General features: G+C 56.1%; 1 protein-coding gene across 1 annotated transcript in view; it reads right to left on the bottom strand.

Annotated features, from left to right (window-relative positions):
* KIAA0513 (KIAA0513 ortholog) overlaps positions 1-24,023 on the bottom strand; it is a 58,395-nt gene that overhangs the window by 11,906 nt on the left and 22,466 nt on the right. The window contains exons 2-6 of the mRNA XM_077754084.1: positions 8,704-9,135; positions 6,294-6,393; positions 4,146-4,219; positions 1,255-1,343; positions 1-6 (exon numbers count right to left, since the gene is read on the bottom strand). The exon at positions 1-6 is cut by the window's left edge and continues 211 nt beyond it. Of these exons, the coding sequence (XP_077610210.1) occupies positions 1-6; positions 1,255-1,343; positions 4,146-4,219; positions 6,294-6,393; positions 8,704-9,032 (598 nt within the window). The 5' untranslated portion in view covers positions 9,033-9,135. The remainder of the gene's footprint in view (positions 7-1,254; positions 1,344-4,145; positions 4,220-6,293; positions 6,394-8,703; positions 9,136-24,023) is intronic.

Genomic DNA, 24,023 nt, shown 5'->3' with positions numbered 1-24,023 from the left:
CAGCAGCTGCTCAGTGGCAGCGGCTGCGACGAGCAAGGGCCCCCAGACGCCCGGGGAGGCGGAGGGTGAGGCCTGCTAGGGTGCCGCTAGGCACCTACTGTGTACGAGAAGGCAGCCAGGTGCGCGGGGACTGAAGGAAACAGGTGAGGACCCAGCCCTGAAGAAGCTCGAAGGCCTGAATGAGGAGAGCGGCTTCCCGGGAGAGGATGGTAAGCAGGCCAAGGCCGCCTGCAGCAAAGGGTCTCCTGCAGGTCGAGGCGCCCCCTACAGGTCAATGGGTCGGGCCAAGGCACTGAGTGTCCCCTACTAACATAAGCTGCTCTGTGCACAGATGTGACTCAGAGGAGCAATGTCCACTGTTCTCTGAGGAGGGCGGGGCACAGTTTGGACGACGGGGTCCCATGGATGAAGGGCCTGCCCAGTGCCTGCCTGGCCCTGAGCTAAGGCCGCCTGACCAGCTACCGCCAGCAGACGTGAGGCACGGAAAGGATGGGCAGCTGGGAGCCGAGAGTGCGCAAAGCCACGCTGCAAAGGACGCGGGGTTACGGCACAAGAGCAACCCTGTGTGTCCGGGGGGACGCGGGGAGGGAGGCCGGGCTTAGTGCCGCCCGAGCCAGATCTAGTCCACACATGGGCCCCTAGTGGCCTTCTGCCTGTGGTGGCCTGAACGAGTCCCTCTGTCACGCCCGAGGAACTTCACACAGGGAGCCCTCAAGCTCCAATTATCAGAAAGTTCCAGTGCAATGAGCCAGAAGAGCTGTCAGATCTCGGAATAAAGATACCCCTGGAAGGGATAGTATCCTTGATTGAGGTAGGGTCTTGATCTGTAGGCATGCCTTGACCTGAAGGGGGCGCCTTGACCCAAGGGAGACTCTTTGGCCTGTAGGGGGCACCTTGACCTGCAGGGGACCTACTGACCAGTAGGGGGTGCCTTCACCTGGGGGAGACCCATTGACTTGTAGGGGGCGCCTTGATGTGGGGTAGACCCTTTTGCCAGTAGGGGGAGGCTTGTCCTTGGGTAGACCTCTTGCCTGTAGGGGGCGCCTTAACCAAGAGGAGAGCCATTGACCTGTAGGGGGCGATACGGACCTTGTCTTCTCCTGATTCAGGAACCTCACTCATCCTGCCCTGACATCAGGTTCTGTTGTTTTCTGGAAGCCTCACAACTTTGCCCTCAATTGGGAAGAAATCCTCACTTGCTGTCACGTTACAGGTTGACAAGTCTGGGGTTTCTGTATTTGTCCCCACGGCCACCGCGTCCCTGGGCCTTACCGATGTGGTAGTAGGTGAAGCACATGGTCATGAGGTTCTTGGCAGGCCCGAAGTCGTCCATCTGATGACACCTGAAATGTGAAGCCAGGTCGACTGAGTAAAGAATCGTTGTGCCCCGTTTTCTCCCCCAAGTTCATGAAACAAGACCTGAACGTTCTGTAAGCGTGTCCACGTGAATGCGTCACTCCCCAGATGCTACAGAGAGGCAACAAAAATAACCCCCGGTTCGGTGAGTTACCCACAGGCACGCAGGGGCTGCTGTGACCCTGGGCAGGAAGGCGCTCTCCGCCTCTCCAGCGGCCTGGCCTCCCTCTCTTTCAAGGTGGAACAGGAAAGGCTCAGGGGGCTTCATCCCATGCACAGGAGCAGCGCCGGGGCTGGAAGTCGGGCCTCGGGTCTCAGGCCCAAACCACCAGTCCCAGGCCACGCAGCCCCCCAGCCGCTACTTCTCAGGAATCAGCAGTGAGTTAGAGGGTCCCCTCCGTCGGTGGTTTTCGGGCTTGAGTTCCATCAGAATCACCGTGAGGGCGGTTAAGATGTGGGTAGCTGGGCTCACCCCCAGAGTCTGGTTCAGTGGGTCTGGGGCAGTTGGCCTCAGAACGTGCATTTCTGACAAACTGCCTCATGAAGGAGACGTTCTGAGGCTCCTGGGCCCCGGGGCAGCACTTTGAGAACCGCTGGGAATATGAATTACCTCCCAGCCCTGTGTCACTTGCTGAAAAATCAAATTTGATGTACAAGAACCTTCCTACGCGCAAAAACGTTCTCCAGATGTAAAGGATTATAATTAGTGTGTTGTACTTACTATGTTAAGGATTACGAGCTACGCAGAGCTACAACTCACAAACAAAAAAGGGGGCGGGGGGAATCTTCAAACAGAGGCCCTGTCTGCCGCTAGGAATGTGCACTGTGACAGGGGCAGGTGCCAAAGAATGTCCACCAGCACTGGGAGCCAGGGCAGGCAAGGGAGAGGGATAATCTACCCTCCGCGGGGCGTGCGTCAAAGAAATTCTGGTACCATTCAGACATCAGAACACCATGGAGCCGTCACAAATGCAGAGCTACATGTGGGTGCAGTGACTTTCTTGGAAAGAGACACAGTGTCCGGGGTGCAGGTTATTCACACGGTTACTGTCAGGGGGAGGAGCTATAAAGGGGAGCTCCTTTCCATTTTAGGCGCTGTGCCTCTCTGCCCTGTTCTTCTGCGCTTTTCTTTCCTGTTTAGTTTCTAATCCTGGACAAGTATTACTTAAGAAAAAGAAAAAAGAAAGAAAGAAAAGTTGATGGAATTTATCTAGACAGTGGGGTCAGGGCCAGTTATCTTTTAATATAAAAATAATATAAATGTCACCAAAGTGCCAATAAAATCATGAGACTATAAACAAAAGTAAAAACGAAAGCCACTCAGAAACTAAAAATGAAAAACATCCGTAAATGTTAAAAACTAGTAAATATTTTAAAAACATGACAAGTGTCCTTTCTTTTTTCCCAACCACACAAAAATATAGATGCTTATACGGAAACGGGGAGATTCTGTGTTTCGGTTGGGTTGGAATTTGAATGGAATTTCTTCCTCCCCGCTGATTTTATTTAAGGGAAAATTCAAAGGAAATGGAGAATGAAGTGCTTCTGCTGCCAAGTGGGACAGGTGGAGTCGCTGTGAAATACAGATTCGTGAGAATTCCTATCGATGTGACTGTTTGGAGGCTGTGTGTTCTCAGTGCCCGTGAGCATGTTGTACACGAGACAGCTGGGCCTGCTTGGAACCTTCTCCCTCTGCCATGCTTTCTTGTCCCCCAAATGCTTGCTGGCTCTGAGCCCCAGAATTCCAACCCCCAACCCGGGAGCCTGTCTTCAACCTGGGACATCCTGAGCAAGCGCGGGAAACACGGGGATCCTCCCCTGTACCGTGTCCCCCCTCCAGCCATGCTGCACGCTCGTGGGGGAAGGGAAAGCGGTGAGGGGACATCCAGATGCAGGGGGTTAGGGCTCGCAAGTGCAGCTACCTTTCTGCTGGGAGAAGGAGGGGGAGGAAAAGAAAAGGGGGGGTTCAGGGCTGGAAGGACAAAGGGGACATGGGGACAAGGTACGGGGCCGGGACCTGCTTGGAGGCCCTGATGACAGAACGAGGGGAAGTGGGGGCACAAATGACTGTCAGATCGGGGCTCGAAAACCCCGGCATCCACTGAGAGGCAAGGCCGCACCAGCCTCTTGCGGGCGGGAGTTAGGGTCCTCCTCCCTCCCGCACCAGGGCCCCCAGGACAGGCTGGGATGACACGCACTTGACCCTGTGCTCCTGCCGCAGAGGCGTCCTCTCCCTCCCACAGCGCGCTGCCCGCCCCCCCCCCTCCCCTGCATCGGGAAAGCAGCCATTCCGCTTCCCCAGGGCAGAGCCGCATCCCCTCCATTTCATGCTGGGGGGCCCGGCGCTGCTCTGACGCAGGTCCAGGATGGATGACGTGGGTCTGGCGGCCCTAGAGCCCCGGGGCCCGGTAAGCGTGGAGAGCCTGTGACTCAGGCAGCCTGCCTTCCCCCGCCGCACACCCCCGACAGTGACTACCGTGCCGCCTGTGACAAAAGGCTCCATCAGGGCCTAATTAGTGCGCAGGCCAGGCTGCAGTCATCCATCCTGTCATTAAGTGGGCGGTTATCTCGTTGGAAGTGCCTCACGGCAGGAAATCGAGAACACGCCACAGCTCTGCGGCAGGAGCGCAGGGTCAAGTGCGTGTCATCCCAGCCTGGCCTGGGGGCCCTGGGGGAGGGGGAGGGAGGACCCTAACTCCCTCCCGCAAGAGGCTGGTGGGGCCTTGCCTCTCAGTGGATGNGAGTGGACACGCCTGTGGGACAAGGCTTTGAGCAGCAGCATGACTTACTCGAACAGGACCACGGCGAACGACTGCACCAGGCGGTAGAAGGTCGCCTCTGACACGCACTTGGAATTGCAGCGCTGTCCAGGAACGGGCCAGACATGTCAGGGGGTGCGCAGGGGGCGCCGGGCCGCGAGCCCCGGACCGCAGCAGCCTCCCCTGCGCGACAGAGACAGGGACCCCCGAGCAGAGTGCGGGCCCAGGCACACGACTGTCTCCTGGCAGGGTCCGGGCCAATGTTTCCGTGTCTCCTCAAAAAGGTTAAATGTAGGAACGCAACACAGAGCGGTTTGGAGGGACCAAACGCCCCGACTCGGCCATTTCTGGATTGTAGACTTGGGGGTTGTTTCTCTATTTTTGCTGATTTGCATTTTCTAATTTTTCTTTGAAAAAACAAATTGTGATAAAAAGACTTGGAAAGCTGGAGCGCCTGGGTGGCTCGGTCGGTTGGGTGTCTGACCTCGGCTCAGGTCATGATCTCACGGTTCGTGGGTTCGAGCCCCGTGCCGGGCTCTGTGCTGACAGCTCAGAGCCTGGAGCCTGTTTCAGATTCTGTGTCTCCCTCTCTCTCTGCCCCTCCCTCGTTCATGCTCTCTCTCTCTCTCTCTCAAAAATAAACATTAAAAATATACTTTAAAAGCTAAGAGTTTAATCTACTTTTCAGAAAAAAAGAACCTAGTAGCTATTTACCAAAATTAATTATTTTCTGACTTCACATGGCTGTCACTGTCTTGAATATATTATCTTTGTAAAAACTGAATATTGTGAGTTATGAGTAAAATTATGCACGGACACAGTCCACATGCTTGCTCTTAAAACACTAACTTGGGGCCCCTGGGTGGTTCAGTCGGTTAAGCGTCTGACTACAGCGCAGGTCATGATCTCACAGTTCATGGGTTCAAGCCCCGTGTCAGGCTCTGTGCTGACAGCTCAGAGCCTGGAGCCTGCTTCGGATTCTCTGTCTCCCTCTCTCTCTGCTCCTCTGCTGCTCATGCTCTGTCTGTCTCTCTCTCAAAAATAAATAAAGTTTAAAAACAAAAAAAACAAAAAAACTTGTCCTGGGGCACCTGGTGGCTCAGTTGGTTGAGTGTCCGACTCTTGATTTTGGCTCAGGTCATGATGCTGACCATGCTGACCATGGAGCCTGCTTAAGATTCCCTCTCTGCGGGCACCTGGGTGTCTCAGTCGGTTAAGCGTCCGACTTCAGCTCAGGTCATGATCTCACAGTTCGTGGGTTCGAGCCCCACATCGGGCTGTGCTGACAGCTCAGAGCCTGGAACCTGTTTCAGATTCTGTATCTCCCTCTCTCTCTGACCCTCCCCTGCTCACACTGTCTCTCTCTCAAAAATAAACATTTAAAAATTAAAAAAAAAAAAGATTCCCTCTCTGTCCTGCTACCCCTCTCCTCCACTCACTTGTCCTCTCTCTAAAATAAAACAAAACGGGGTGCCTGGGGGGCTCAGTTGGTTAGGCGTCTGACTTCAGCTCAGGTGGTGATCTTGTGGTTTATGGGTTCAAGCCCCGCGTCGGGCTCTGTGCTGGCAGCTCAGAGCCTGGAGCCTGCTTCGGATTCCATGTCTCCCTCTCTCTGCCTCTCCCCTGCTCATGCTCTGTCTTTGTCTCAAAAATAAAAAAACTATAAAAAACATTAAAAAAATAAATTGTAGGGGCGCCTGGGTGGCTTAGTTGGTTAAGCGTCCGACTTTCGCTTAGGTCATGATCTCGCGGTTCGTGGGTTCGAGCCCCGCGTCGGGCTCTGTGCTGACGGCCAGCTCAGAGCCTGGAGCCTGTTTCAGAGTCTGTGTCTCCCTCTCTCTGACCCTCCCCTGCTAACGCTGTCTCTCTCTTTCTCTCTCTCTCCTAGAAATAAAAAAAAAAATATTTAAAAAATAAAAATAAAAAAATAAATTGTAAACTAAACGAACTTGTCTGTAAAGTCACACATTTCTTTTGCTCACATTTCTTTCTAGCCGGGCACCCGAATGAGTCCCTTCCCGCTTCCCGCTGTCCTAACTAGGCCTTTCCAGAACACCTTTACGTAAGCTTTCCTTGCTTTTCTGCTGGGTTACTCCCCTTGACTGTCCTCTCCAGAGTGGGTGAGGCCGCGCTGGCAAGAGCGTCCCGCGTCCCCAGCGCCGGCCACCGCCGCCTCACCTGGGCGCTCACGTATCGGGCAAACCACTCCCGGCCTTTTCCGTTCTCGCTGCTGCAGTACTCTCCGAACTTGGCTTTCTCCTCCCGGTCCAAGTCCTCCCTGAAAGGAACAGAGGAGGAAAAGCAACTCTCAGTCCTCTGGGACACACACAGCCACAGCNACACACAGCGGGAGAGCGGCGAAGGGCAGCTCCATCCAGACTTCCGGGCTCCAACACCCGCGTTCCCTCCCCTCGGTCCTGCCTCCAATGACACGGGAGCCTGGCAGGGGTAGCACGACCCTCTGAGGACCCGCTTCTCTAGCTCCGCTGCCGTCCCACTCACGGGCGCTGAAGTCAGCGCAGAGCCGCAGCGAACTCACAAATACCTAACTTCCTCGGCCTCAGCAGGACACACTGGCCTGATCGGGGGGCACGGTCAGTTACTGAAAATCCAGCCTGTCGCCTCTCTGACGACCCTGGCTCTGTGTATGAGGGACGGAGACCGGGGGACCTCTGGGGGGGGGGTGAACAGAATCCTCCTCTGACCTCAAACCACTTCTGATCACTCTCCGTGGAAAGCCAATACTCTACCCCACATTTAAAGGCAAAATAAAGGAGCAGAAGGCTGACGATAAATTAGCTCATGCAATTTTTCATTTATTTAAGGTTTTGTAGAAAACATCTTGCTCTCAGTTATCCCCAAATACCAACACCAGATGAAACAGGAGAGCGTGCCAGCCAGTTTGCAGTGATTTCTGGAAGGCTCTCGAAGATGCGTGTGGCTCAGCTGTCCGTGCTCCATATTGCTGACGGGCGGCGGCAAATATAGATTGGCCTTCCCGACAGATTAGCTGGCTTCTGGGCTTTCTCACCCTTTCGTTAACTGGCTGTGCTCAGAGGAAGCTGACTAATTCCCGTGTCAGTGAAACAAAATTAGGAAGGGCCACATCCACTGCTCTCCCGAAACACATTCAAAATGAAACACGAATGCATGTTGCGATAGTCCAATATTTGGATTATCACTCAGCTCTTCCCTTTTCTTTTTTCTTTTTTAATGTTTTATTATTATTTATTAAAACAATTTTTTAATGTTTATTTTTGAAGGAGAGGGAGAGACAGAGCATGAGAAGGGTAGGTTTAGGGAGAGAGGGAGACACAGAATCCAAAGCAGGCTCCGAGCTGTCAGCACAGGGCCGGACCCCGGCTCAAACCCCTCCAGCTACGAGTTCATGACCTGAGCAGAAGTCGGATGTTTAACCGACTGAGCCACCATGGGTTCCTCCCAGGCAACTGCCCCCCCACACACACACCCCCGTCTTCCCTCTTCCAACTGCAAAGGAAATGGAGACGCCCCAGGCAAAGGCAGGCGTCCACCTTGCCAGATTACAAACAAGGAACCTACATCAGGGTGGAAAATAAGGCCTCTGCACTGCGTCGACAGGCAAGTTCGTATTGCGTTACTAAAACCAGAAAATTATCCGATCAGGTCCTCAGCCCCTCACGCTGAAGTGAGGTTTTGTTAAAACACAGATTCAGACTCGGTGGGTCAGGCCCGGCGGGAGACTCTGCATCTCCAGCTGGCTCCCAGGATGCTGATGCCCTGCGGGTCCACACAGGGCAGGTAAGTGGCAAGGCCGCCCAGCCACCCTTGACCTGGGAAACCCAGGGCTTTGGGTTGGTGCCCCGCCCCCACGTGGAGATAGGAACAAGCGTGGGCCCGCCCACACACCCCCCCTCTTCGGGTCCGATCCTAACCCCACCTCTGCTCCGTGTGTTCTAATTGCCAGGGCTCCTATTTACCCCTCAGGCGCTGCAGAGGAAAGGCAAAAGAGAGGAGCAAGGGGCGCCTGGGGGCTCAGTTAGTTGACCTTCCGACTTGGAGTCAGGTCATGACCTTGCAGTTTGTGAGTTCGAGCCCTGCGTCCGGCTCTGTGCGGACAGCATGGAGCTTGCTTGGGAATCTCTCTCCCTCTGTCCCCCTCCCCAACTTGTGGTCTCTTTTTCTCTTTCTAAAAAATGAATAAATCAGAAAGAAAAAGGGGCAAGGAGCAGCGAGGACGTGAGTGTGTCCCCGGACGGATGGCCAGAGCTTCGGCGAGGGCGCGAGGGGAGAAGTGGTGAAAATTCCCCGCAGGGCTCTACCTGCGGCCGAAGGTGGGGCTGAGACCCCTCCAAGTGGCCCTAGCCCTGGTTGGTGAGGGGGCAGAAGCCCCGCCCCCGCAGAGCCGCGTCCCGCCCCCGGGGGTGGGGCTGTGACCCCCAGTGGCCCCGCCCCTAGCAGGTTTGGGCGCGGAAGCCCCGCCCCCGCAGAGCCGCGTCCCGCCCCCGGGGGTGGGGCTGTGACCCCCAGTGGCCCCGCCCCTAGCAGGTTTGGGCGCGGAAGCCCCGCCCCCGCAGAGCCGCGTCCCGCCCCCGGGGGCGGGGCTCACCCTCCGGAGAAGATCTTGTCCACGTAGCTGCGCATGAACTCCCGGAGCTCCAGCGTCTCCTCGTCCTTGGCCGACTCGGTGCTCTGGTTGGAGGAGAAGGACTCGTTGGAGGAGGAGCGGCGGTACTGGTCCCAGGACGGGTGTGAGGGCGACTCGCCCATGTCGTTCTCGCTGTCGGCGGACTCGGTGGTCTCGCTCTCCGAAGCCGCGTCGCCCTGCGAGCTGTCCCCATCCTGCAGCTGCGGAGGCAGCGCCTGCCGGGGTGGGGACGCGGGCGGCTGGCTCCCCAGGTCGATCAGCGCGCCCACGGGCACCTCCGGGGCCTCCATGGTTTGTCGGGGCTTCCGGGCGCGAGGCCGCAGGGCCGCGTTCCCAGGTGTGTCAGCGGGAGCGGGAGGCCAGGCACAGGCGCCGCCGGGGCCGCTAAGGCATCTGGAACGGAAGGCACGGAGCGTCATCGCCACTGCCCGCCAAGGGGACCGCAGCTCTGGGGATCCAGACGCGATACAGGCTCCCTGTAAAGGGAGCGGGCTCCAAACTTCCACTGTCCGGGCCGTCGCTACACGGACATCGTGGTCCCACCGTCTCCTTTACTGTTAAAGCCCTGGCACGTGGAGGCACTCAGTAACTATCTGTTTAATACGTGAACAAATAAATACCAACGATCCCGACTTCTCCAAACTAAGCAAACAGACTTCAGAGGCGCCGGCCCTGCCGGCCCCCTCCCTGCTCTGGCCCACGTGACTGGTGCCAGTAAATAAAAAGGCCGACCCCGGGCTAGAATCAGAAAATCACCAGGGACTCATCTGCCTGCTCACCGCCATTAGTGTCAGTGGCCACGGGAGACGGTGTCACCCGGCACGGCGGGAAAAGCCGCCTCTGCTGAGCACGCAGGGCCCTCACTGTTGGGCTGGCATCTCTTCCCTCCTGGGCCCCTTTCTGAGGATTCTCCCGCTCAAGACCCAGAGCCTCCCCAGGCTGCCAGACGGCTGTCCCATTTCATGTCACTCACAAACCCTCCGATAGCTTCTGAGTGTCATGTGCTGCCAAGACCCACGTGCCCCTTCCCGCCCTCTCCCTGCGCACAGCTGGCTAGGTGACGGCTGTCGTCTTGCGGTGCCCGTTCCTTCCGCTGCTCCCCCTTCCCGCTCCCTGCCTCTCCCTGCCCGGATGCCCCCCACTGCCCTGGGGGGCTGACACAGCACCACCTCTGCCAAGCAGCTCACTCCACTCCTCTTCAAAACTACTTGGTGATTCCTCTGCTCCCCTCCGGTATTTTACTTATACCCATTTATAATTCTGTTTGCTTAACGGGTAGATATTAGTATTTCTGTTTATCCCTCTGAAGCAAGAGGCCTCTGGAGCACTTGCATAACAATTGAGCATCTAGTGCAGTCTCGATAAGGCGCTGTGAGCCAAGCACCTGCGAAGGGGTGGATGTAGCCCCCCAGGAATGTACTCAGAGAGCCCAGAGGGTCAGAGCTGGGGTTGGAATCTTTGTGCCTCAACGGGGTCTCCTGACGGTCAGCTCGGGAGTCACCCGCCAGTCCTGCGACCCTCCCTCCCCGTTGAGGAGTGGCAGACAGCTAAGCACGAGGCCAGAGCCCTCCCGAGTCACCAGCTCCTCCAGGCAAGAGCAACCTCCAGACTGGACATGACCTTCTCTGCAGACCTCAAATGTCCAGCCGACAGGTGGCCACCAATACGGTGGCACTAATGCATCTTCTGAGCGTAATTCGATATCGGAACTGCATTTGCTGCCTGTTAAGAGCTTAATGTTCACAGATCGATCATGAGTTCCTCCACATTCCCCAGCCGGCATATTTTTAAACGCCCTGAGTCAGAAAGACGGAACGCGGGCTCCTCGTTGTCGGAGCAGCAACGACACACCTTTGGTGCAGCAACGACACACCTTTGGTAGAGTCCTGCGGAGGCTGCCCTGGTCCAAAAGAGAGAAGCATATATCTCCACTTAAAGGAACTTTCTGGGCCAGGAGAGGACTGTGGCGATTTTAGGGGTTCGGGAGATGGCGCTGCCACTCAGAGAGCCAGAGACTGAGGAGGGGTCCCCATGGCCTCTGCGCTCTGGGCCAGGGCCTGCCCGTCTGAGACACTGTGGTCTAGCTTGCGTTCTTTTTTTCTTTTTTTAAGTAGGCTTCATGTCCAGCATGGAGCCCAAAACGGGGCTCAAACGCACGACCCTGGGACCAAGACCAGAGCTGAGATCAAGAGGCAAGACGCTTAACCAACTGAGCCACCCCGGGGCCCCAGTCAGGCTGGAATTCTAATGCCCTTCTGGCCATCACCTTCTCCGATTCTCCAAAGTACAGAAAACCACACCTGTATCAACACACTGGATATTAAAAAGGGGGAAATCACACACTGGGAAAATGTGTGCAGGCAGTATGCTGGTAGAACTGGGTCAGTAATATCTGTATCATAAATTCACCCAAATCCAACCGAAAACACTGTATTCGAATAGATATCCCAACGAGTCAAATAGGTGAGGCACGAAGAAGAAATGGGATGACTAAATGGTCAGACAATTCTTCAGCCAACCCTAATAACCACACATGTACCGTGAGATCATGACCCGAGCTGAAGTCAGAGACTTAACTGACTGAGCCACCCAGGTGCCCCAGCAACAAAAGTATTTCTAATCCTGATAAATGGGGGAGGGGGGGGCAAGTAGAATGTAAATTACAGGAAAATGGCAAATACATTCTAACAATTTGATGCAATCAGTGAACGGATGCAGTTAGAAACAATGAGAACATGAGTGAAAGATGTTCACTTTACAGCCACCTAAACAAAACAATCTGCCACCAATGAATATTTACTGAGCCCCTGGCACGCTGTCCTTTGGTCTGGCTGCTGGGAATACGTAGGGCACGAACTATAATTTTCTTATATGACAACAAAGCATTGTACAAAAACCAGCTGGAAGAGGCCAGAAGTCTATTACAGCCCTGGCCCTGAGATCACTTTCCCTTTTGATGTCGTTCTTGATCATAACGGTGCTGTTTGTAAACAAGTAAACATTCCGAGGGAAAGGGAAACAAATTTCTGTACGTTGTGACAGTTTTAGGCGGTCGGATGGGCTGCCCCTATTTACCCAGCAGAGCACCCAGCATCACGGCCTCAAGATCACATCGAATTATCACGGCTATTTCTGGTCCAGCCTGGGGCTAGCGAGCCGCTCTCCCAGCGTCTCCCTAGCTCGAAATTCTGGGAGTGTGTGAGTCATCCTTTCCCAGCAGCCTCCTCTGTGGGCTCAGGAAGGAAGGACACCGTGACGGGGAGAGGCACCGAGGGGAGGGAGAAGTGGCGGGGGACCCAGTCCTGGATGCGTGAGGGCACACAGACACTGCCACTGTACACTGCTGGCCCCCGGGCCCCTCAGCTCGGGGGTCTGTCCTCTCACGGGAGAGAAGGCAGGGCTGCTGAGTCTGTTCGCGGGGTTCAGATACCAGCGCGAAGCAGCCGTTGGGGGTGAGGGGCTTGGGAGCACCCCCGCCCCCTCCTTTAGGAAGGACACGTGATCATGAGCCTCCATGCAGGACAAGGTGACGGTCACTCTGAACACACAGGATCCCACACCTCGCATGACCAGCTGTGTTGGGCTGGCCGGAGAACACAGAGGAGGTGGGCCCCTTGGGAGCCAAGTTCACTGTCCCCGCTCAGAGCCGCCAGGTGCCACACTCAGGAGCGCGGGCCCAGCGGCACCAGATCCAAAGAGCTTTCCGAAGAACTGCTGAAACGCACTATGTGAAATCCTCCAATTCCTCAGCCCTGGCAGCTAATTCCAATGTATTTCAGAATGTGTCGTGGGCCAGAGGAAACACATTGGTGGGCTGTGCCCCAATCCCTTTGGGGGCTCCCGAACCCACTTCAGGGCCCCAGACTCTGACACTTGGGGTTTTAAATCATGTCAGATCTTTGCAACTATAGAGCGTGTGTGTGAAAAACGCTCCTCTGTCGCCCTGAGGCAGGACGCAGCTTCCTGCAATCGTAGTCTTACCCTCGTTTCCCGGGCCTTGCAGCACAGTTTCCACCAATCAACTGAGGCTAAAATACTAATTCGGGGGTGCCGGGGCGGGGGGGCGAGTTGGTTAAGCATCCGACTCTTGATTTCGGCTCAGGTCACGATCTCCTAGTTCGTGGGATGGAGCCCCACGTCAGGCTCGACGCTGACAGCACAGAGCCTGCTTGGGGTTCTCTTTCTAGCTCTCTCTGTCCCTTCCCCGCTCGCATGCACTGTCTGTCTCTCTCTCAAATATAAAGAATTAATAAGCTTAAAAAACGTTAAAAAGTAAATAAATAAAATTCGAAGTCCACCTATAATCCAAAGGCCTTAACCACCCAACCTGCTCGTTCAACAAATGTGGTGGGAGTTNCTCTCTGACCTCCTCCCCTCCCCACGTGCCCCCTGCACCCCAGCCTTTCCTGCCACCGCGGCCCCAGCTGCGGGAGGAACTCGGAAGGAGATTGCCTTCCTGTGGCTGCTCAGCCGCGTCCCCACGGGCTTTGCTCAAACTCTGATTTCCCCCAAACCCGAGTCAGGGCTTGTGCAGCAGCTGCACTTTGAGCAATTGGATGAGGCTCCCTGGGGGAGGATCCGGAACTTTCCATAACTCTGCCCCGTGCCATCCGCCTGAGGCAACTCACTTTCTTTTGGTGTCCCCATGAACAGTCAGACGCGCTGCTCTTCTCAGAAAAAGAGAAGGAAAGAACAAAGCCTTTCCAAAGGAAAGAGCTCGCTCAGAGTCCCTAACAGGCTCATGGTCACGTCCATCCAGCCCCTCATGTCACAACGTCAGTAAACCAAGCCTTGCAGACGCACTCCCAGGCACAAAGCTAGGACAGCACCCGCCATCCGTCCACAGGACACGGGCTCTGGGCCACCAGGCTGTCCCCCTGCAGCCTCTGGTGCTGCCCTGGGGGCACATTTCTGGACGTGGGGTTGCTGGGTCAGAGCTTTGCACGGCACTAAGGCTGATGATGGGAGCTATCAAGCTGCCTTCCCCAAAGTCTGACGCGTGGCCACATGCACTTGGCGGGGTTTAGATCCGCACCAAGGGTAAGGTCGAAACCCCAACTGGCCCCCAAACTCAGAACTGTGACTCATCTGTTTCACTCTGGGTTAAGTGAGGGGCCGTGCGCGAGGCAGGGCAGGTCCACTCTGCACCCCAGGGAGCTGGGACGCACGAGGCCAGCTGTGTCTCCGCACAGAACCTCCCAGAAGCCCCAGCCTCCAGCGAAGGCGTCTGGTTTGAGGACTGTGCCTGACGTTGGCCACAAATGGAGAAGGCCAGCTTCACGCCTTGGGATCCAGCTCCACTCAGACTCACGCCAGGAAGGTCATTTGTGTTTTTAAAATATTCTTTTAGTGTTTATTTATTTTTGAGAGAGAGAGAGAGAGCGTGCGCAAGCAGGGGAGGGGCAGAGAGAGGACACAGGATCTGAAGCAGCTCCAGGCCTGAGCTGGCAGCGCAGAGCGGGGCTCGCACTGATGAGCTATGAGATCACGACCTGAGCTGAGTCGGACACCCAGCTCCTGGGGCCCCCCAGGCGCCCCACATTCATTTTTTAAAGATTGTATATTTAAGCACTCTCTACACCCAACACAGGGCCCGAACCCACAACCCTGAGATTAAAGAGCTGCACGCTCCACCGACTGAGCCGCCAGGCGCCCCTGGGAAAGTCCCTGAGATCAGTACGGGTGCCTATGTCTGGAACCCGTGAAGGTGAGCTCTCCTCCCAGCCTCGTCAGGGGTAGTCAAGGTGAACAAGATAACACGCGGCGGGTCTCCTGGTCAGGCGCTCTCATACTCCTGGCCCGTGGGGGGGTGGGGGACCAGGCGCCCTGTGGTGACAGCGCTGACACAGCCAACACAGGACCTCGAGGCCAACGTCATCGGAACAGACGACACTTTCCAAGGCACAAAAATATGTAAAAGCGTTGTTCTGGACCCACTTTACCACGCTGCCGGGCAGTACTGTGCTTTCACCCACACTTCAGAGACAGAAGTCTGGGGCTGGGGGCGGCAGGTGCATGGCTGAGCGAGGTCACCTGGGGGCGGCAGGTGCATGGCTGAGCGAGGTCACCTGGGGGGGGCAGAGCAGGACCTCTTGTTCTAGGACCAGAGGTCAAAGGTCCCTCCCAGCCACTGCCTGAGCTTCTGTGACATCGTGCCTTCTCTCCAGCCACAACCTGAACGTCAGCTGCTGGCGCCTCCCAGAAAGCAGCGCCCAGAGAAACCCTGCCGTGCATCGCCTAAGGGTTGCAGAGAGCCCGTGCAGATCGGGAAGCTGCACACCCCTGACACGTGCCGGTGACTTTACGGAAAGTCCTTGGCCCCAAGACTCAAGTCCTGACTTTCAAGCCCACCTGCTCTGTGCGAAACAGAGCCCAGAGAGAAGGCGAGCGTCCTGGGTGAGAAGCAGGCTCACCTAAGCCGACTGCGGTCATCAGACTCACGTAAGCTCCGGGATTTAACCCCCCAGGGACGGTTCACTCCCCAGATGGGGGCATCCTATTGAATTCACGCAGCTCTCTGCCAAACATCAGCTGGGTGCCCTTTAGGGCTTTTTCTTAAGTGTTGTCAAGATATGCCTGAAGAACCCAAGAAAAGGGTCCCTTCCTCCCCTGTGGTTGTGGACACAGGGTGTCCTGAAGCGCCTGACGGCACGAGCTGGGACAGAAGGGCAGGGTCAGTGTGGCCGGCTAAGGTAAGGACGCTAGTGCCCCTCTGCCCATCCGCACGGGGTTGGGAATGGGGCCAGGGCTCGGCCAGGAGCCGACTGTGGGTCCGAAGGCATCTTCAGACCTGGGCACCACGTTCTTTTCCAGAGCCACATCTTAGCTGAATGCCGCCCCCAACTAGAGGCGACAGCCGACGGACTAGCTAAGGGAGGACCCCCAATCCCTCCTACACGAGGCACAGCCCAAGGAGCAGAGCAAGCATGCTTTTCACCTTGAAGCCGTGGTCCCCAGACTGGTGGCAGGGCACCCCGGGGTACTGGACTTTCTGCAGTTTACCACAATGAAAGGTATCGCACAGAAGTCAACACGAAACAAGAGAATGGCCATGTCCAATGAAGAATGAAATAAAAAACAGTTTTGCAAATGGTGTAGCACGCGAAACAGTGGTCCCCCGAAGGGTCCAGGCCCTCGTCCCAGATCCTACATGTACATGACCTTACGTGGCAAAGGGTCTTGGCAGATCTGATCGAGTTCGGGGCCCTGCGAGGGGGTACATGGTCCTGGCTAACCCAGGGGGCCTGTGAAAACCACAAGGGTCCCCAGAAAAGGGAGGTAGGAGGGTCAGAGGGGTCCACGCTCCTTTGCAGGTGGAGGAGGGGCCTTGAGCTGAAGAATGCGGACACCCCTAGAAGCAGGAAAACTCAAGGGACTAAGAGATTACCCCCCCGCCGGGGCTTCCAGAAGGAGCCCACCCTGCCCACACCTCAACACGGGCCCCATCAGACTCCCCCAGACATGCGGGACAGTCCCTGTGTGGGGCTGTGAGCCACTGCGTTTGTGGGATTCGCCGAAGGGGCCGCAGGAAACTGACACGGACAGCTGGAACGGTGTTGGGACGTGAAGACCCATGAGGGTGCCTGCTGTTTGCTCTGGCCCAGGAGCATCGGGACAAAATGGGCGAGACACTGAGCTGCAGTGGGCATGGGGACCTCGGGCCCGGGGCCTGTGCACAAGCCAGGGGAGCCTCGAGGCTGCTGTGGGCTTCACGTGGAGCCCCGTGAAACTGACGAAGCCAGCTTCCCATCCAGCTTGTGGCGTTCGTTTGGTTTCCATTTCTCTCCATCACGAGCACATCGTTACAGAAAAATCTGGAGACAGAAGGGGGGATAAGGCAGTGGGGCCGCGGCGCCCACAAACCCCATCTCCGTTTCTGGGTCTCCCCTTCCAATTCTCATGCTTGTGGCGCATCCACGCCAAGGGAAATCTGAAATCTGCTTTCCCTGGCTGCGCCTGGCTGCCCCTGTTCCCCAACCCTCACAAACACGCGATGACCCTGCTGAAGAGCGTCCTCTGGTGCACCGGAGAGCGTTTATTTCCAGGTGACCTAGCAGGAGGATCAAGAGGGTTTGGCGGGAGTGAGGGGAGACAGACCCCTGGCTGAGATTTCTGGTCTCCAGCGTGGTTATGAAATAGGTGAAGGTGATCAGCTACCAGATGACCGTTTCCTGGGCCTGTTCCACTATTACAGGAGATGCTAATGGCCAGTTTCCAGGAAGGCTGAGCCTCGCCGGAGCTGCCTGAGCACAGGAGACAGGAGACTGAATGCGGTCATCCTGTTGGGGCTGCTGTGAACCCCCGAGGCTCCACGGAACCCCCCACATCTCTCAGCTCAATAGATGTTTCAACACCCCCCCTCCTGGACCCCGCCTGCCACAGATAATCATCTCACAGCCAGGGCTCTTCCTGCAGCTCAACACCCTCCATGCCCCATCCCTGCGCCCCTCTCCCCGCAGCCCTGAGTCAGGGAAGGACCCCAGTGGGTGAGGTGAGGACGCCGCTGGAGCCCCTCTGCACAGGCCGGTCCTCCAGTGCCCTGGCCTGTAGAAAACATGCTTCCTGTCACTCAGAACCCCTCGCATGTGAGGCCACAACAAGTGCTCCCATGTGACTCCACCAGGGCCAGTGGCCGAGCCCCCGGGCTCCCGACACGTGAGTCTGCGCGTCACCTTCTGACTGGCTGCTCACCGCCTCTGCCTCTGAACCAGGAAGGGAGCCTCTGGCCTCCTGGGCTGCAAGGCACTAGTCATTCAAAGGAACAAATACATGTCAGATAAGAAATGTCACCCACGTCCTTTCAGAGGTCCCTGCGTTTGGGCAGCTGTGCGCACGTGGATTTATACCCGGTCAGCGTGGACCGGGGGCGACCTACAGTCCTGTGGAGCCAAAGACACAGTGACCTACATGGGGCAAGGAGCTTCGTGGAGCTTCCTGGAGCAAAAGCAGAAAAGGGAAGCCTGCTGGGTCGTACGGTTCTTTTCATTTCAGCGCGGTCACCTGCAGCCTTTCTCCAGACACGGATTTAAAAATTAAGGGGTCAAGGAAGTCCACATGTGAAAAACACTGATGACTATAATGAGGTCTCCAAAAGACTTAGAAGGCTCCAGAACAGACACAGAGATGTGGAAGCACGTATTTCTAAAGGATTCTCCCAAGTTCTGAAGGCACAGATTAAATCTGCTCAACCCAGGCGTCCGTGTGGATGCACCCCGAGGGTGAGGACAAGACGCTCCTGGCCATCCAGGGACGAGGTGGCACAATCAGTGTCCCCACGAGGGTCCCTTTCCCTCAAAGACCAGACGGCCCAAAGGGCTTTGGGGAAGCACCGGGTGGCCAACCACGCCGGCTGAATTCTCTGAAATGCCAGCGTTCTGATTTAATAACCAAAACAGGCCCCGTGTGCTGCCATTCCCTGCTGTCTCCCTCCCTCGGTCACAGGCAGCAGCGGGATCTCGGGTGGCCGCGGAAGCTACTCTTGGGATGACCAGGACAGCAGCAGGTCCCCATCACATCCCTGCAGCCAAGTGTGTCACACCGGCTCCCGCCCAGGACAGGCCGCTCACGGGAGACCCTCTAGGACCCTTGCTGGATGCCCGGCTCCTGCGAGTCCCAGGGACGGCCCGGGCGTGGTGACCTCAGGACTGTGGGCCAGAGCCATTGCAGGAACCTCACAGGGCAGAGGCTGCATTGCCCAGGCAGGTGCCCCACCCACCCAGCCCCAGTCACCGCCACACACTTCCTCCAACGCCCTTGGCCTCTGTGAAGGGAGGAAGCAGATGAAGGAAGACTCAGAAAAATACCGCTGCCCATTTTTTACATCTAACAGGAGGAAACGTGGTGGGGTCACCACTGAGCTTACAGCCCATGAAGCTTACGGGGCGCCTGGGGGGCTCAGTCGGCTGAGCATCCAATTCTTGGTTTCAGCTCAGGTCGTGATCTCACGGTTCATGCGTTCGACCCCCGCATGGGGCTCTGCGCTGACCGCACGGAGCCTGCCTGGGATTCTCCCTGCCCCTCCCCCGCTCCCGCTCTAGCTCTCTCTCAAATAAGTAAAGAAAGGGGCACCTGGATGGCTCAGTTGGTTAAGCGTCTGACTTCGGCTCAGGTCATGATCTCACAGTTTGTGGGTTCAAGCCCTGCGTCAGGCTCTGTGCTGAGCAGGCTCAGCCTGGAGCCTGCTTCAGATTCTGTACCTCCCTCTCTCTCTGATCCTCCCGTTCATGCCGTCATCTCTCTCAGAAATAAGTAAAAAAAAAAAAAAATTTCAAATAAGTAAAGAAAACTTTAAATAAATAAATAAAGTTTACAAGCCCTGCCCCAGAGCCTTTCGGCTAGGCTACACCGGGGGGTGGGGGGGCCACCCCCTTCCTGACCTCAGGGGACTTCCAACATAACCCAGAAGGCAAAGAAAACGCATTCCGCCAGCCAACCGAAACGAACAAAGCTGTTTCCCGCGTAGGTGCAAAGAGGGGTTCACAGACCCCTCTTTACACGGTGCACCCCTGTTGGCGGCGAGACGACGAGGCGGGGTCACCCGCGGCCCATGGGCAGGGGCACCTGGGATCCACATTCCAGATCCGGGACTCCAAGCAGAGCCTCGGGCGGTCCATCCCACACAGCCCCCGCTCCTGAGCCAGGACGCGCCGGCGGCGGCCAGGGCAACACGGCTGCAGCCCCGAGAGAGCCCGGCGACGGTGGACCTGGGCATGAAGCAGGCGCACATGCGAAGCGCAGGGCAGAGGGGGCACGCCTGAGCGCTGGCCGGGGGGCGGCACGTAGGAGGGGGCCGGCGGCAGGTGTGGGAAAGCAGCGTGGATTGGCCCAGGGCCGCGCACCCACCGCGAGGGGTTCTGCTGGGGCGGAGCGCCCAGGCCGGCGAGGGAACCGAGGCTGAGGTGTGGCCGCTGACGGAGGATGACAGCTCCCAGCCTCTCCAGGGGAGGCCTCCTNGAACGCAAGGCAAGGACAGATGTCAACCCCACCTCTGGAGGTGAAGGCGGAAGATGCCGGGGATCCGTTGACATGGCCGAGCCAGGGCAGAGCGAGCCGGTCCTGACAGCGCAGCTGGGGGAGCACCTGGGCGGGAAGCGGGAGGTCACGGTCTGAGCCAGCCTCATCCCGGCGCCGTTCTGGTTTCTTTCACGCCTGTAGATCTGGGGGGCACCGTGCCAACTGTATATCGGGGTTTGGTTTCAGTGAGGTACTTGCCAAAGTCATCACGGCCTCCAGGGTGAGAGGGACCGACGTGTCCTGAACACTGTGTCATTAGGCANCCTTTAGGCAGGCTTATCATGATCTGCTGTCATTGTCTGGAGAGAAGAGTGGACCCTATTTTTATTTTTATTTTATTTTTAAAAAATTTTAAACATTTNCCGAGACGGAGCTCAATCCCACAAACCACAAGATCATGACCTGAGCCGAAGTCAGATGCCCAACCGACTGAGCTCCCCAGGCGCCCCTTTAAAATTTTTTTACTAGTTTATTTACTTTTGAGACAGAAACAGAGTATGAGCGGGGGAGGGGCAGCGAAAAAGGGAGACACAGAATCTGAAACAGGCTCCAGGCTCTTAGCTGTCAGCACAGAACCTGATGCGGGGCTCGAACCCACAAACTGCGAGATCACGACGAGAGCTGAAGTCGGACGCTTAACCGACTGAGCCACTCAGGCCACCCCCCCCCCTTCTATTTTTCAAAGTAACTAAAAAAATAAACTAAAGAAGTGCATAAATCATAATGGTGTCACTCACTGAATTACCCCAAAGTGAACAGCTCCATGGAACCACACCCCCCTCAGGGCGTGGAGCAGGATTGATTCTCCTTCCTCCCCTCAGGGACACGGATGGGGCGCTCCATAAAGAGCATGTTGATGGCAGAGAGGATGATACTTTACAGAAACCCATGGACTTCAAAAGAAGGGGTCTCTGAATGTGAAGACGTTTCAGAAGTACTTTAACCAACTTACTTTGCTTATGTTCCCCTCCTCGTGGTGGATGAGAATGCTACATGATAATAACCTGCGTCTATGTCATTTTAAAGGCATTCGTTCCATGAGCACTACTAAAAAAGAATAAGAAGCATTGTGTGATGGTACAAATGGCACTATTCGATCTTTCTTCCTTGTGCGTAAAGTAACAGTGCATCTTAAAACTGACAAGGTCTTCAATTCCATGCCATACGGTGGCTGGTCACGCTACCCAGTGAGCTTGGAAGAGGGTCTACCCCTCCAGTCCAGGCTCTACCCTACACCTTCGTCAATTACTCAGGCTCAGAGGTAAATAACGTGGTGACAGAGAATGTGCAGAACCCAAAGCCAGTTACCACAGGGAATGACACATCGGGACCCAAGGAGCTTCCGGCAGACCTCAGTGGTGGCCTGCATCTTAAAGGATGTCTCCCGATAATAAATTTGTTCGAGGGTTCTGCCCTCGAATAACTCGTAAATTGTTAGCGAGGGAGTCTGACACTTCGACAGAAAGTTGCCCAGCCCCAGTACTGAGAGGCACTGCATGCTACGAGTCTACATGTCTGACCGTAACCATGACAATTGCCGGCACTGAACCAAGTCGCTGACCCGATCCAGGAGGGGCGGTTTCACCCCGCCCGCCCCCGCTGCTCGGGATGCTCGCAGAGCTCCGTGTCTGCGCCCACACCCAGAAAGGGAATAATCAGGTCCCTTCTGGCAGCAACGTCGAGTAAACATGCCCGAGAGCCCACGCACGTTGCTTCCTTCAATCGTGAAGTCCAAGGCCACCCATGAGGATTCCTCGTTTGGGAAAAAGCCATAAACTTGCAAAGGCATTTTAATTCAATAAATGCAAATGTTTGTTAAAGACTTTAAAAAAAAAAGAGAGAGAAAAAAGAGCAACTGAAGATGTGGACAGTGTCCAAAAACATAAGGATGAAAACAAAAGGCCACCTGATCATCGTGTCACGTGAGCAACAGCGGGGAAGTGGAGGAAACGCAGCCTGGGAGCAAGTGACGCAAGTGATGTGGGGGACAGGACGGGAGTCTTCAAATCCGGGGGCAGTGGGCACCTGACCGAGGGGCCAGGTCATGTCTTTGTGGCTCTGGATGGGAGAAGAGAGTCTAACGGTGGGAGCCCAGCAAAGCAGCAGTCTCCCGACCGGCTGGTGCCCCCTCCCCCGCCTCCTTTCCAGGGCGGCCGGAAGCAGAGGGCAGAGGTCTGCTTGTTAGCAGGTCATCAACGGGAGAGGCGGCCGGGCCTCCAGGATTCGTGCTATTGCCACTCTGAGATAACGTTTATGACGGCTAATGCAGGCTTTACCCCCCCGCGGCTGTCATAAAGGCCATATCCAAAGATGACTCCTAGTTTATGACCTCCAGGAAGAAAGAAACATCTCCAATGTCCACAGTCGACAGGAAAAAGAGATAAGGGACCATCTGCCGGGTCCCCAGTGCGGTGCGAGGGCGGGACGGATCCGAGTGCCTCTGCTGTGGCGCATTCAGTCCACCTTGGCGGGCCAGGCGCCCTGGTAAGTGTGGGGAAGAGACAAATCTCCTGCCTTGCGGAGTTCGTGGAAGGCTCCAGAACAAATCCCATTTGACCACATCGCCCAAAACAACAGAGCACCCAGGAGTTCCGGTGGCCCCGGTGGATGAGGGACGCACGAGCAGAGCACCAGGGGTGCCCCCGAGGGGCTCCTCCGCCGTCCGGGATCCTGAGTCCCAGTGCCTCACAAGTGGTCCTGAGTCTCGACACGGAAGTCCCCTCACACAAGCACCTGGACGGACATCGTGCACGTTGCTAACGTCTCCTTGGCCCTGGGCACCTCCTCGGTGAGCCGGTGAGCCCGCTAAAGGCGACGAGGAGGGATGTGTTTCCCATTAATTTTCGCTACGGATCCACGGAGCTGGTTCACCTCTAACCAAATGTTAGGATTTACGGCAAAGCACGCCCCTCCTTGGTGAGCAGCTGTGCTTCTTTAATAAAAGGACACAGCTGACAGTTCGGGGACAGCGGGATTCAATCTGGACACAGACGGACACGGCCTTCCAGCCTCTTGGATAATCTGGCTGCACAGACTGGTTCTGCTCCGACCCCGGGGACAGAGAGAGCCACGCTGAATCACGGGGCTGGGACAGGCTCCCTGAACGACCTGGGACTTGGTGCGTCTCCAAAGAACCCGGGGGGGGGGGGGGGGAGGATGGAGCTGAACAAACACGCATTCCCTTCGGGCTTGGTGCTTCGCTCCCGTTGGCCCAAGGAAGAAACACGCACAACGGACATGCGTGTCTCCGGGAGAAAAGGCTCCGGGCAAATCGTCCCGGAGGCAGTTCACCTGGCTGGCGGTCAAGGTGCTCCGCGATCTGGAGCCGGTCGGGCTGCCCACACGGCTCTGCGACGGCCATGTGCAGAGGGGACGCTGCCGCTGTTCAAAAGCGCCTGGGCGCTAGCTTTTGGTCATTGGCTTCTTCAAGACACAACTTCTGCTTTAATCTGGCTAGTTTCCGCTCCCTCTGCCCCCCTCCCCACACTATGTCTTTGTTAATACTTTCTCCATTTCCCTCTACGAATACCTGCCTCCCTCTGGCCAAATCTCTTGACACATCCCAAACCTGCTCTGCAACATGGAGAAATCTGGAATTTGTCAATGTGTTACGCTGTGCATTCTGCAGGCCATTCGTGCTCTTTTGAAATCCTCTGTAATGTTGAAATGTGTTTAACAATATCTTTTAAAGCCTGCTTAGTTGATCCTAAGGAAATAACCCCAAACATGGCCAAGGAACCTACATGTAGCATGATTTAAGGCAGCAAAAGAAGTGACAATAACCTAAATGCTCAACGAGAAGAAAACTGCCTAAATTCTGTTGTGCAGATTCTGGCGCCTGCCGGAAATATCGCGGAGAGCGACTGATGGCAGCGCGGCATCAGGAAAACACTCGCGGTAAAGGAAAAGGAAAACGGAAAACTAAGACTGAAATTATGCTCTCTGTGATGACGACTACGTGAAAATAACGTAGGGCAACGCCACAACGATCCTGTCTGCCCTGTCCTGTCGCTAGTGAAATCAAATGAGCTAATAAAGCCAGAAACAAAACACGGAACAAAACAAAACGAGGCTGAGGCACAGCTCTGAACGGTATTAGCATCAGGCGCTTGCTGAGTCTTCGGTACACGAACCCACAGGGAGATGGCAACTTTGCAGACGTTATCAGTGCCACGGCCGGGGAAGAGGGCCACTTCCAAAGCTCTGCTCTACCATTTACCCCTGGTCATTGTTTTCCTCTGCGTCACCATGTGCAGGTACAACTCAGG

Source organism: Crocuta crocuta, unplaced genomic scaffold (assembly GCF_008692635.1).
Source record: "Crocuta crocuta isolate KB4526 unplaced genomic scaffold, BGI_CrCroc_1.0 scaffold61, whole genome shotgun sequence".
NCBI lineage: Eukaryota > Metazoa > Chordata > Mammalia > Carnivora > Hyaenidae > Crocuta > Crocuta crocuta.
Note: the sequence above shows the minus strand (reverse complement) of the source record. Positions and strands in the feature narration are given on the sequence as shown.